The 12,653-nt window shown below is 61.0% G+C and overlaps 1 protein-coding gene across 1 annotated transcript in view; it reads right to left on the minus strand.

The window, feature by feature from the left end:
- Nucleotides 1-5,628, minus strand: part of LOC121015507 (sodium/potassium-transporting ATPase subunit alpha-2) — a 24,683-nt gene extending 19,055 nt beyond the window's left edge. Inside the window, exons 1-3 of the mRNA XM_040452451.1 lie at nucleotides 5,498-5,628; nucleotides 956-1,060; nucleotides 721-780 (exon numbers count right to left, since the gene is read on the minus strand). Coding sequence (XP_040308385.1) covers nucleotides 721-780; nucleotides 956-1,060; nucleotides 5,498-5,509 — 177 coding nt within the window. The 5' untranslated portion in view covers nucleotides 5,510-5,628. The remainder of the gene's footprint in view (nucleotides 1-720; nucleotides 781-955; nucleotides 1,061-5,497) is intronic.
- Between the last annotated feature and the right edge of the window lie 7,025 nt (nucleotides 5,629-12,653).

Here is a 12,653-nt window from a genome sequence, read left to right on the forward strand (position 1 = left end):
TCTCTCTCCCTGCCCCTCCCCCATCGTGTTCTCTCTGTCTGTCTCTCCCTCTCTCTCTCTCCCTGCCCCTCCCCCGATCGTGTTCTCTCTGTCTCTCTCTCTCTCTCTCTCTCTCTGTCTCTTTCTCTCAAAAATAAAAAAGAAGAAGAAAGGCAAAGGCGAAGAATTTTCAAAAGGGAAGTCAGGGAGGGCCTCTGGGAGGAGGTACGCACCCACTACAGTTTTGACTGACGCTTTGTTTTTCAAAATGGTGGGCTTGGTAATCTGACTGTGCCGCTTGCTATTTCTGTGACGGTGGGAAGCTCGTCCCCCTCCACGAGAGCCCTTGCTGTCACACACAGGTCTACAGCACCTAACCCCTAGGTCTTGTGAGGATCAGGGAAGTGGATGTTAGGCGTCGCGTGCATCGTGGGGCGCCCAGGTTACCGTGAGAGCAGTGAGGGGTTAGCATTTCACGGAGGTCACTTCCCCTGAGACACGTGTCATCGGAGCTGCCTGGGGCGGATGATGAGCCCCGCCTGGAGGGTGCCCCCGGGGGCCTGGCTTCCGGGTGCCCAGGAGAAGGGCAGGGAATCCGGGTTCTAGCTCTGGCTCGGGCCCCAGTAGTCACTGGACTCTGGGCCTCAGTTTCCTCGTGGGTGCAGAGGACAGGATTCCAGCTCTGAGGCCCCTCCTACCCACGGGCGGCCTGGCACCCTCCCTCGCAGCCCCGCCGCTCACCTTGGAGAGGTCCACTTGGTATTTGCGGCCCAGCTCATCCAAGGACAGCTTGTGGTCGTCCTGAGGAGGGAAGTCGAGTTACTCGGGGGCAGGAGGCTGAGCATCGTGTCTAGAACGCCTGTGAGCGCCGAGGGGCTCGGGGCTGAAGCAGGGGGGGCACGGGAGGGGCGGCAATGCCTTCTGCAGGTGCGCTGGGACCCCTTTGCCACAGCCCTCGGGGGGCCGCGGCCCTCACCATGGCCACCTCCTTCTTCAACTCATCCAGCTCCTTCTCTTTCTGCTTCTTCTTGCCGCCTCCATTCTCCGCCGTGGTGGCCGCGGGCGAGTACTCACGGCCGGCCTGGGGGGGCGGGGGGAGAACCCAGAGAGTCAAGGAGGCCAGAGGCTAGAGCCTCTATTCCCGCCGGGCTGGGGGCAGGGGGCCCAAAGGCGGTGATGATCCCGGGGGAGGAAAGGGTGGAGGGCGGAGGGGACCCCGGGCGCTCCGTTTGCAAACCAGGGGCGGGCTCACGGGCTCTATGTGGGGATTTCAGGGAAGGCCGAGGGGCTCAGAACTCAGGACCTCGCTCTCAGCTGCTTACTATTGGGCTTTGGCTAAGGTTCTGTTTGTTGAGCGAACCCCGCAGCCGGATACTAAACAAAACAGAAACTTTAAAAAGCTACCATCTAAAGCTATTCAGAATTCTGGAAGGCAGTGGCCAGGGCTGGGGTCGGGGCAGGGAAGGGTCTGCAGGAGATGGGGAGCATAGGGTCAGGGGGTGGGGCTGGAAATGGTAGGAGTAGGGCTGATGCGCCCGCTGAGAGGAGCCAACGTTTGGAGGGTCAGCGTGAGCCCAGGGAATGGGGACACAAAGTGTGCCGGGGACCCTCTCCACCCGGCTGGGCGGCGTCCTGCCCGCTGCAGAGCAAGAGTGAGCGCAACGTGAGGCCCCAAGGCACAACCGGGTATGAAGGAACTGGGCCCCGTTGTCCAAAATACAGGAAATCATCTCTGAGATTACATCTAAAACTAAATGTGTGTAACCCTCGGGTCCCGGCATTCTTGGGTCCCCCCCCCACCCCGCCCTCGTGAAATCACACGAACACTTTTAACTGGAGCCTCATGAGCTTGTGTCCCCCTTCCTCTGCATGGTCTGTGGTGTTCTCACCACCGCCAGGCTTCCGGGGTCTCACAGGGGCTTCTGGGGAAGAGCTGGGCGATTCTCCTTCGGGGGTGGGGTGGGGGTCTGGCTGGGATGATGGGGGAGGGGCTGGGGGGCCCTGACACTGCCTTCTCACTCCCTCCCCTCCCCTGCCCCCACATCCCTCAGGGCCACATGTCCTTGTCCTAGAGGGAGGCTTGACTTCTGGCCCCTGCCTCCTTCTCCACTGGCCCCTGGGGCCGTGCGAGGCTTTCAGGAGTGAGCTTGTCTACACTATGGTGTAATTCATTTTTTCGGAAAGACTGGACCCCTGGATGGCGTCTAGAGCCAACATATTTGTCCTGTTTTGCAGGATAGTGTGCATTTGTAAAAGGCAGCCTTTTCTTTTAAAAGGCAGTTTTAGGGGCGCCTGGGTGGCTCAGTCGGTTAAGCGGCCGACTTCGGCTCAGGTCATGATCTCGCGGTCCGTGAGTTCGAGCCCCGCGTCGGGCTCTGTGCTGACAGCTCAGAGCCTGGAGCCTGTTTCAGATTCTGTGTCTCCCTCTCTCTGACCCTCCCCCGTTTATGCTCTGTCTCTCTCTGTCTCAAAAATAAAAATAAACGTGAAAAAAAAAATTTTAAAAGGCAGTTTTAGACTCACAGCGAAATTGAGCAGAACGTACACAGAGTTCTCCCATCCCCCCCGCCCCCACGTGCTATTGTCCTCACTGTCGACATCCCCCACCCCCCCAGAGTGGCGCATTTGTTGCAGTCGTGAACCTGCGCTGGCACGTCATTATCACCCGGGGTCCACCGTGCACATCAGGGCTCCCCTGCGGTGTCCGCTCCACGGGTCCTGGACAAATGTGTAAAGGCTTGTATCTATTACGGCCTCACACAGAGCAGTTTCACTGCTGGGATCATGCATTTCCCCCCCCATCAAAGAGTCAGGAGCCATCTGGGGAATGTGACAGCTGCCCTCATCACAGGCGTTCATGAATCCAACACCTGGAGGCGTAGCCGAGGGCCTGGTGAAATCAGGAGCAGGGCGGCGAGCTCAGGGCGAGGGGGACGCCCTGTCCACCTTGCATTCGTTTGTTTCCGTGAATCAAGCACACTTTGGGCTTCCTGAAGGCTGATCGTCTTGGGGAGACCGAAGCAGCCCACAGGAGAGGGGAAGGGCTCGCGGAAGGTTCTCCGTCTCCCGGCCCAGAAGACCAAAGAGGGCTCATTTAACTGAATGGACTGAAGTCCTTTGGGTTCACCAGCTCCGCTCGGTGGAACAGAACTGGGGAATGGACAAAAGGCAGCAAAGGGAGCAGAGACAAGAGATGAGGCCAGACCATCTTCAAGGTGACCCTCCAGGGCTTCAGGGGTAGGAACAGGGCCTGGGCAGAGTGGCGGTGGGGGTGGGGCTGGGGCAGAAAAGCAGAACCCAGAGAATTTCTGTACGTTCAGACGCGAAATGGCATCTGTGAAGTTAAAGCGCCCATGCACCTGAGGGCGTGTCGCATGGTGGTCGGGCTGGGCAGTTCCACGCAGCACCCCTTCCCCTCGGTTCCCACCCACGGCAGGCACAGAGCTTGGGACACACTGCCCCTTCCCCCACCCGTCCTGGCAAGGATCTCCAGCCCTGCAGCCAGGAGCCTGCAGAGATTTGGGGCCAGCGGGCTGCCCAGGCAAGAAAGAAAGAGAGGAAGCGAGGACCCCCCCCCTCCGCTGCCCCCCCCAATGACAAGTCCCCCTCTCTGGGTCTTGAATGCTGAAGGAGAACAGAGAGTTCTTTCTGAGAGAGCCAGAGGCTGGGACAGAGTGGGGGCAGCTGGAAATCAGCCACGCTCCCCCCACCGCAGCCTCGTGGTGCAGCTGGAGCGGGCTGGGCTCCCTCCCTCCGTCCCTTCCCCCAGCTCCCACGCTGCCCTTCACGGCCACAGGGCGCAGGGCGAGGGTTAGGCCTCGCTCTGTAGTGGCGCTACAGGGGGGGAAGAGACAGGAGGCACAAGGACTCGTAGCAGGGGTGCGGTAAGGGGGGGGCTTTCCCTTCCCACGGGGTCTCCTAGCGGGTTGAACTCTGAGCTCCAGCCCTAAGACTCCCGATTTCGCCCAATCTCTCCCTCCGAGCAGAACCAGATCTGCTCCCCAACTTGTGCACAATTGCTGGGGTGGAGGGCGGGGGGCGGGGGGCTCCAGGGATGCTGGGGGGAGAGGCACAGACCCTCGGCAGCTGGGGTCCCCTGAAGAAGTCAAGGTCAAATTGCTTCCCAAGCAGGACCTCGTGTTCTAAGGTAGAGCTGGGGAGAGGGCCACCTGCCCTGGTTCTCTCCACGTGGGGTGGGGGGATGAGGGGGCATGGTGGGTAGCTTCCCCTCTCCCCAGTGCAGCTGAGGGTCCTCAGATCGGGTATCTTCCCCTGGGCGTGACTTCCTGCTCGGTGACCCCCACAGCCCACAGGCAGCACCTCGCAGACCCTCCCTCATCCACACAACGTGACATCGACGCTCACACATGCTTGCAGGCCTGTTTGCAAGTTGGCCTGTTGAGACGGAAACCCTGGTGCTCGCCCGTGAGTATCTGCATCCGCTCTGGCCTGTGGAGAACACGTGTGCCACAGGCACACGTACACACACCCGCACACACGCGCGCACACGCTGGTTCTATTTATAGCTCCTACCCCAGTTTGGGAACCCTGGCGTCCAAGCCCGGAGTTTTCCAAGCTGCTAAGCTCAGTGCAATAACATGTCCTTGCCTGACCCCTGCCTGGGCCCAGAAGCTCCCCCACTTCTCCCCACAGGCACCCCTTTTCCTCAGCACCCTCCTCTGTTTCTCCCCAGACCCCTTCTCTCCAGCCAGGATTCCACAAAAGGAAAGCAGCCAGGCACAGTGTGTAAAGGGATTGGGTGACTTCTCTCCATATGGAAATTGCATTTCCAAGAATTCAGGGCCCCGTCCCTAACCCCCCTCCCCCCCCCACTCCACGGTTGTTAATCTTCCCCCTTGGCATTCCCAGGGCTGCAGAATGTCACGGGCAGGGGTGGGCTGAGGGGGTACAGGCAGCTCTGGGAAAGTGCTCAAAGCCCAGGGCATCGGGAGGGGTGCTGGGCCGGGGCTGGGGCCCGCATCGCTGTTCTGCCCCTCAGCCCTTCCAGCTGCTGGCAATTCAGGGACCCTGGAGCTGGTGTCCGGGCCGCTTGGTGACTCGGGAGCCAGCCCTCCTGGCCTCTCCAACCTCAGACTGGACCCCCATCCTCTCAGCCCGGGACTCCCAGAGGCATGGATATTTTCGGGGGGTAGCAGAGGCAGGCAGCATTAACAGTGCCAAGTTCGGTTGGGCCAGGAGGCCAGGAAGGTCTGGCTAGAAGGTGGGGAGGCTCAGAGATAGAGATGGGGGTAGGGTGGAGGGCTGCGGGGCTAATCTGGGAGGCGCAGTGAAGAGGAGTTCACTTGGGCACCCAAGTGCCGTGGACCTGTGGACCTGTGGACACATTGGCAGCTGGGAGACTGTCAGTCCGAGTTCACGCTGCCCCAGAGCTGGGCTTCTCTCTGCTCCTCCCCTCACACCCCTCCTCACCCCATCCTTCTTTCCCTCTAGCCTCCCTTACCCTCCACCGAGCCCTCCTTCTCCCTACAGAGTGACCCCTCTCTTTGGGAGTACTTACCCCACGGCCCATCTTCGGGCAGAGTGGCTGGGGGGACTAGACAGGAGAGGTCACCAAGAGGATCCCAAGCTCCCACCTCTGGTCTGGGACGGCCAGAGACCCCGGCAAACAGACAGAGCAGGCGGTCAGCCACAGGGTAGCTTTAAATAGGTCCCTCTCCCCCTCTCCCCCTCCTTCCCCTCCTCGGGAAAGAAACGTTTGTTGAAACAGGATCCCTGAGGACTCCTCCCCTCCCGCCCCTTAAGCAACAGGCGGGTGGACCGGGGACGGTCCATCTGTCCCGCTGTGTGCCCCCCTCGGCTCCCCCCATCCCCCCCTGGCCTGTGGCAGCCTCCACTGAGAGAGGCGAGAGGCAAGGCTGGGGCTGGAAGTGTGCCCCTTGGGGACAGGCCGGTGGGGGGGTGGGGGTGGGGAACAGTCCCTGCAGCATCCCAGGATGCCAGAGACCACGTGGTTCCACCCTTTCTCTTGTTTTCCTGAGGGGGGAAACTGAGGCCCAAAGACACAGACAATTCGAGTGCATAAAACAGAACCAGGACCCGGGGCTCTGGAGTCTGCACCCAACCTCCCAGAGAAAGAAGCAGAGACACTGTTCCCTCTACTGGAGAGGTTGCAGGGGCACGGACATCGGAAAAAGTAGTCAGCCATGGAACCCAGGGCACCGGGGGCGACCCTCGAGGGGAAAGGCAATCCCCAAGCCCTCCAGGTGAAACCTGTCCAGAGTTCAAGAATCATGACTCCAGGGGCCAGGGAAGCGACTGAAGAAAGGACAGGGACGCAGAGGGGACAGCCCTGGAGCCAGCCGCGCAGACGTCCATGCTAATAGTTCTGGGTGGTGTTGACCCCTTGCTACCGAAGGGACGCACGACTCCGTCACTCTCGGTTGAGAAGCCCTAGGCTGGATCTATGCCTGGGGTTGGCAGGTGGGTCAAAAGAGAGGAAAACACGGAGCTTCTCAGAGGCATCTGGAGGTCACCACAATAACACGTGCCAGACCCGAGAACCAGGAAGGAGGTGGCTCTTTCCTTCTTCCAGGGATGGAGGGAGGACAGGTGGGCAGCACACAGGACAGGCCTCCGCAGGGAAGCAGGGAGGGAAGCTGGGAGAAGTCCCTGGGGGTGGGGAGGGGGCCTGGCCCGGCCGGAATGGGTGTCTGTAACTTATACCAGAAGGAAACAGGGGTAGAGCGGAGCTGGGACCAGACCAGCAGGTCTGGGGGTGTTGCCTCACATTTTATTTTTTTATTTTTTTCAACGTTTATTTATTTTTGGGACAGAGAGAGACAGAGCATGAACGGGCGAGGGGCAGAGAGAGAGGGAGACACAGAATCGGAAACAGGCTCCAGGCTCCGAGCCATCAGCCCAGAGCCTGACTGCGGGGCTCGAACTCCCGGACCGCGAGATCGTGACCTGGCTGAAGTCGGACGCTTACCCGACTGCGCCACCCAGGCGCCCCCTTGCCTCGCATTTTAATAGAAGAGCCAAAGCATGGGGGGCAAAGAGAGCGAGGGGCAGATAGAGGAGAAACGATCCTGGCCCTGCCATCCGGGAGCAGAGGATGGGATTCTCCTGGAGTGTCCCCATTTCTCTGGGCACAGAGAGGGGGTGGAGGGAAGCCAGCAGGGGGAGGGGGAGCAGGTCTGGGAGCCCGGAGCCCAGACAAGCCGGGAGGGAAGGAGGGAGAGGATGGGGCCTCAGCTCCAGAGGCCTGATGTGCCCGCTGCTCGCTGGGCTGGGTTCTCTCTGGCCCCAGAGGGAACTCCCTCCGGAGGGATTACGGACCTCTGTGCCGGCAAATCCGCTCTCAGGGCTCAGGGCTCAGTGCTCAGGCCTGAATTCCCCAAATCACTGGCTCCCTCCGGGCCCGCACTTGGGATTTTCCATTTCAGGGATCCGGAAGGTCACATCCCGCTTCCGCTGTCCTTCTCCTCTTGGGTTACAGCTGGAAGGATGGGTAGGATGGGCACCGACACCTTCTGTCCTCGGGGCCCCTCGGCGGACCTTGAAGTTGAGCCTGGGGGAGAACAGGCATTGGAGGGAACAGGAAGCGAAAAGCAGATCCCAGTTCAAGGGGAGAGAGGGAGGCAGTTGCAGACACAGCAAGAAGGCGGGTGGTTGGACATGAGGAGGGACGGCCCTGGGCAGAAGTCCCTGAAGGGTGGCCCACAGGTGGCGGGGTCGCTGGGCGGCGGGGCAGCCGAAGGGCCGTCTTGGCCTGGGCTGCGGGGAGACAGACGAGGGGGACCCCCCCTGGGGCTCACGGGGCTCCTGTTCCTCAGTTGCTGGCTCCGAATCCCTTCTCTCTGCCCCGCGCTCCCAGGACGCAAGGTGAGGTGGGAGAGAAAACCGGCCCGAGCCTGCAGACACGTAGGCCTCAGTCTCACTCCCCCACACTCACCCCTGCTGGCACCTCCCAGGGCTGCCCAGTCCTTCCAAGGGCCTGGCTCCGGTCCCTGCGGCCAGGCCCATATCCCGGAAAGGACCGTGCCCTCCCTCTGCGCATACAGCTGGGGCCATATACCCAGCACCGGGGCTGGCGTGCGGCGCCCAGGGCGGTGCTGCTCACACATTTGGGGCTCAGACAGAAGAAAGGCTGGACAGGACACCCCGGCTCCATTTCCTGCTCAGACGTCCCTGCCCACCCTCCCCGCCTGGGCGATCACGGAGGCCCTGGGAGCCTACTTCCTTCTCCTCCAGTGCGGGCCTCAGACTCCGGGACACCAGTGCGGTGCGGACGCCTGGTCCCTTGAGCTGCAGTGCCTGTGAAGGGAGCCAGCGGTCAGTTTGGGAGTAAGACGGACAGAGCAGAGATCAGGAAGGACTGGAAAGTAGGCGGCGGGGCGGGGGGGGGGGGGGGGGGGGCCCGGGCCTGGCTGGGGAGTGGGCTTGGGAGGAGGGCAGAGGTCCGTGGGGATGGGTGGTCCTGAACCAGTTGTTCGGTCAGCGTGGGAAGCAGGGGTGCATGTGTGTGCGTGACTGAGGGGCACGACCGTGTGGGGCCCCGCGTGTGGGAAAGGGGCCACGTGAACGTAGCACATGGAAATTCCAAAGGAAGAGCCCCAGAGGACAGGAGAGGCCGGCCCTGGTTCGCCTGTGTGGTCAGTCCAGCCCGAGTGCCTGCGTCCCGGCGTGTGCTGATCTCCGGGGTGTGTGAGCGGGAGTGCGTGGTGTACGTGAGAGTCCCTGGGAGAATGTGTGCGTGCACGAGGGGCTGGGGAGGCCACTCGGCTGCAGATGGGCCGTCAAGGTCTCCCAGAAACAGTTTTGTTTCCTAAGTGACTAGCCTCCTGGGGCCTCCAGCCCAGACTTGAAGGTTGTTTCAAGATCATGAAAGAGGATGGGGGAGGGAGGGGGGAGGGAGGGACACTGAGGAGGCTCTATCACCCCCACTGCCCCTCCTCCGCCCCTCACCCCACTTCTCTGCCCCAGTCCCGATGCGGGCCCAGCTCAGCTGTCCTCCCCCAGCGTCCAGCCCTCTCCGGGGACCTCCCCTGCTCTCCCTCCTCCGTGCCCTGCAAGTCTCCTCCTTCTTCAGGGCCCCGTGCTCTTGTCCCCCCCCCCGGGGTTTCCCCCCCCCCCCCACCCCCCCCTCCCAGGGCCTTCTTGGGAATGGATGGAATCTTCTCCTTCCAGGGGGAGGCTGGCCTGGGCTGATAGCAGGGACGGGGGACCTGCAAAGGCCCGGGGTGGTCATGGCAAGTGTCCCAGAAAGGTGCCTCTCACCCTCCTTCCTCCCCAGCCCTCTCCCCACCACCCCCGACTTGTAGTGGCCTTGTGGCGGGAAGGTTGGTTGGGCTCAGAGCCACAGAGCACCTGTCTGAGTCCTGCGGCTGCCTCAGTTTCCCTGCTGGACCACAAGGCCGGTGTCGGATCTTCCCTCCGTCTCTCCCTCGATGTCCCCTCCTCTCTTTTCTTCTGGTCTTTCTTCCCAATCTACTCAAAATAGATTCTGCAGTCCTCTTTCTCTGTCTCTCCTTCCTTCTGTTGTCTTTCATCTTTCCCCCAGACGATCTTTATGATCCTTTGTATTGTTAAAAATCCTATTCTAAAGAACTCAGAAAAGAACACCCAGAAGGTTCCTCTGTCCCTCTGCCTCTGTTCCTGTCCCACCTCCTTCTGCCCTCTGCACTGACGTCTGGGTTTGGACAGCTCCGGGTGCCCGTGCCGGCCCTCCAGAGGCGACCCCCACTCTGGCCTTGCTCCTTTTTTTTTTTTAAATTTTTTTTCAACGTTTTTATTTATTTTTGGGACAGAGAGAGACAGAGCATGAACGGGGGAGGGGCAGAGAGAGAGGGAGACACAGAATCGGAAGCAGGCTCCAGGCTCTGAGCCATCAGCCCAGAGCCTGACGCGGGGCTCGAACTCACGGACCGCGAGATCGTGACCTGGCTGAAGTCGGACGCTTAACCGACTGCGCCACCCAGGCGCCCCTAGCCTTGCTCCTTTATCGGAATAACGAGGAGAGCTGGAAAATCTGAGGTGCCCTCTCCAGCTCCGACGGTCGCGGGATTCCGGGTCCCCTTCTCCTGGGCTCATGGCTCAGCTCAGGCGGAGAGGAGAAATTACTTGCAGTGGCATCTGTGTGACGACCCTCCACCTGGAGACCCCGGTTCAGAGGGGGGAACCGAGGGGGGCAGCTGTCCCTATTTTGTGACCCGCAGAAATGAGGGTGATCCCTTTGACCACCGGCACACGGGCAGGGAAGGGCTCAGGGTTGGGCGTGGGCTACCTGGTTTCTTACAAAGAGCCCCCGTGTGAGGTGGGACTGGGGAGAAGGAGGGAAGGGCTGGTGGGGACAGGGAGCGTTTGCAGCAACCTGACATTTCTTGGCTGGCATTTGATCAGCAAATACCAGATTAGTCTGTTTCCAGAGATTCTTTGTGCTGGAAAAATATGTTAGGGGTGATGGGGCGCATGGAGTTAATGGGCCTTGCTGAGTTGGGGGGTCAGGGGTCACAGCTGGGCCCTCTAGGGTTCCTGTTTGCCTTTGATTCCATCCGGACAGGGAGGGAGAGGCCCTCCAGCCCCCTGAGGCAGGTTTGCTTTGGCCCGAGATCTGACCCGGCCACTGGCCCAGAGCACCCCGCCCCCCTGCTCCCCCTATCAAGAGGCAGCCTGGTTAGGCCCCCAGCCCCCTCCTTCCTACCTCCTTCTTCCTTTACCAGGGCCCCCTCCGCTTGGCCCAGGATACAGCTCTGTTGGTCTGCCTGCCCCCAGTGGTGTTCCGGAGGCCTGGCCAGGACCGGATGCCCTGCAAACATCTGGCACACGGGGCCACCGCCTTGTTCCCACATAAGGCGCCCGCCCTCCTGGGGGCTTCCGGGAGTCCGGCCTCCTCTGTGCCTTGGTTTCTCTGCAAGCCCGGGACACGATCACTCTTGCGCTCCTGCCTGGGTGCTCTCGGCACCCGCTGCCTCTTGGGGGATGTGAGTGGCCCCCAGGACCCCGCCGGTGGCACCTGCTGGCTTTCCGGGCACCGAATCGTTCAGACATTCAAGCAACGTTTGCCGAGTGCCGACTGCCTGATGCTGTGCAAGGTGCTGTGCGGGGACTATGCCCGGATACTGTGCCAGCCGGGGCGGACAAGCCTCCCGCCCTCACGGCCCTTCTGCCCAAGTCTCATGCCACCTAGTCACCTTAGTTGGCTCTGCCCAAGGCCAGCCTCTAGCCCTCGGGGACTCCTGTTCGTTTGCTCCAGCTCGGGGTGAACTGGGGTGAGGGCAGAGGCTCGCCACGCAGGACCGGTCCCGCCATTAACTGCTGTGACCTTGGCCTGCCAATACAGTGCGGGGCTGACTGGGTAGGGCTTCTCACCCCGACCCTTGTGTTACTGTCTCCCGCCTGGCCCTCTCCCCCAGCGGTCATATTTAAACGGGTCCGAGGGAGGGCCCAGGCATCAGTGTCCTCTAAAAGCTCCCCAGATGATTCCGTGTGCGGCAGGATTGAAAGCCACGGAAGCCGGACTGTCCCTGGGCTCTCTAGCTCGTCAGAGTGACAGCTACTGAGGCACCATATCGCTGCTCCGGCGGTTTCCGTGCGCTACTTAATTGGGTCCTCGTAACGAATCTGTTTTCTGGAGGGGGAAACAGAAGCACAAGGACCCTGTGGAGCTTACTCAACTAGGAGAGCTGGGGCTCAAACTCAGGGAGGCTGGTTCCAGAACCTGCACGAGGAACTTCTGGGCTGTCAGGGCGCCGGGTTGGCTCGTGCAGAAGCCACTGGTTTATAGGGCGGTGGGAACTCAGAAAAGGGGGAGGGTGCTTCTCAGCCGGCAGAATCAGGAGGCCTTCCGGAGGAGGTGGCCTTCTAGTTGGGCCTTGACTGATAGGGAGGATTCTGGCTCAGAGAACCAGACAGAGCACGTGCCGTAGAGGGAGCCATGTGGGCGAAGGCCCACAGGAGGCCTGGAGCACCCGGGGGGGGGGGGGGGCAAAGAAGAAAAACGAGAGCCCACGCTGGAGATGGGTGGGGGCGCCATTTCCCGGGGGGGGGGGGGGAGTTCTAAATCCCAGTGTTTCTTAAAAGGCTCTCACGGTAGTAATCACCTGGGGTGCTTGTTAAAAATACAGAAGAACTGGGGCGCCTGGGTGGCGCCGTCGGTTAAGCGTCCGACTTCAGCCAGGTCACGATCTCGCGATCTCGCGGGATCTCGTGATCTCACGGTCCGCGAGTTCGAGCCCCGCGTCGGGCTCCGGGCGGATGGCTCAGAGCCTGGAGCCTGTTTCCGATTCTGTGTCTCCCTCTCTCTCTCTGCCCCTCCCCCGTTCATGCTCTGTCTCTCTCTGTCCCAAAAATAAATAAACGTTGAAAAAAAAAATACAGAAGAACAGGCACATCTCTTGGAAATTCTGACACAGGAGGGCAGTAGGGAGTGGGAATCTGTATTTTTACCACCCAGCAAGTTCGAGACATATCGCTACCAGCAATATGGAGCTGTTTCCAAATTTTGAGCAGGGGCGTAGTGGTCCGGGAAGGCTCACTTGACTGCGGGGTATGCGTGTGCGCGTGGGCGGGGGTGTTACCCTGAAAGGGAGAGACAAGGAGGAGGTCCTGGCAATAATTTCGCCAAGAGGTGGTGAGGGTGTGCGACAAGACAGTGGCAACGACAACGAGGGGAGAGCGCAGATGAGGAAGATCTTGGGGAGGTGGAATTTCGG

The sequence above is a fragment of the Herpailurus yagouaroundi genome, unplaced genomic scaffold, assembly GCF_014898765.1.
Source record: "Herpailurus yagouaroundi ecotype Mexico unplaced genomic scaffold, PumYag 207, whole genome shotgun sequence".
Taxonomy (NCBI): Eukaryota; Metazoa; Chordata; class Mammalia; order Carnivora; family Felidae; genus Herpailurus; species Herpailurus yagouaroundi.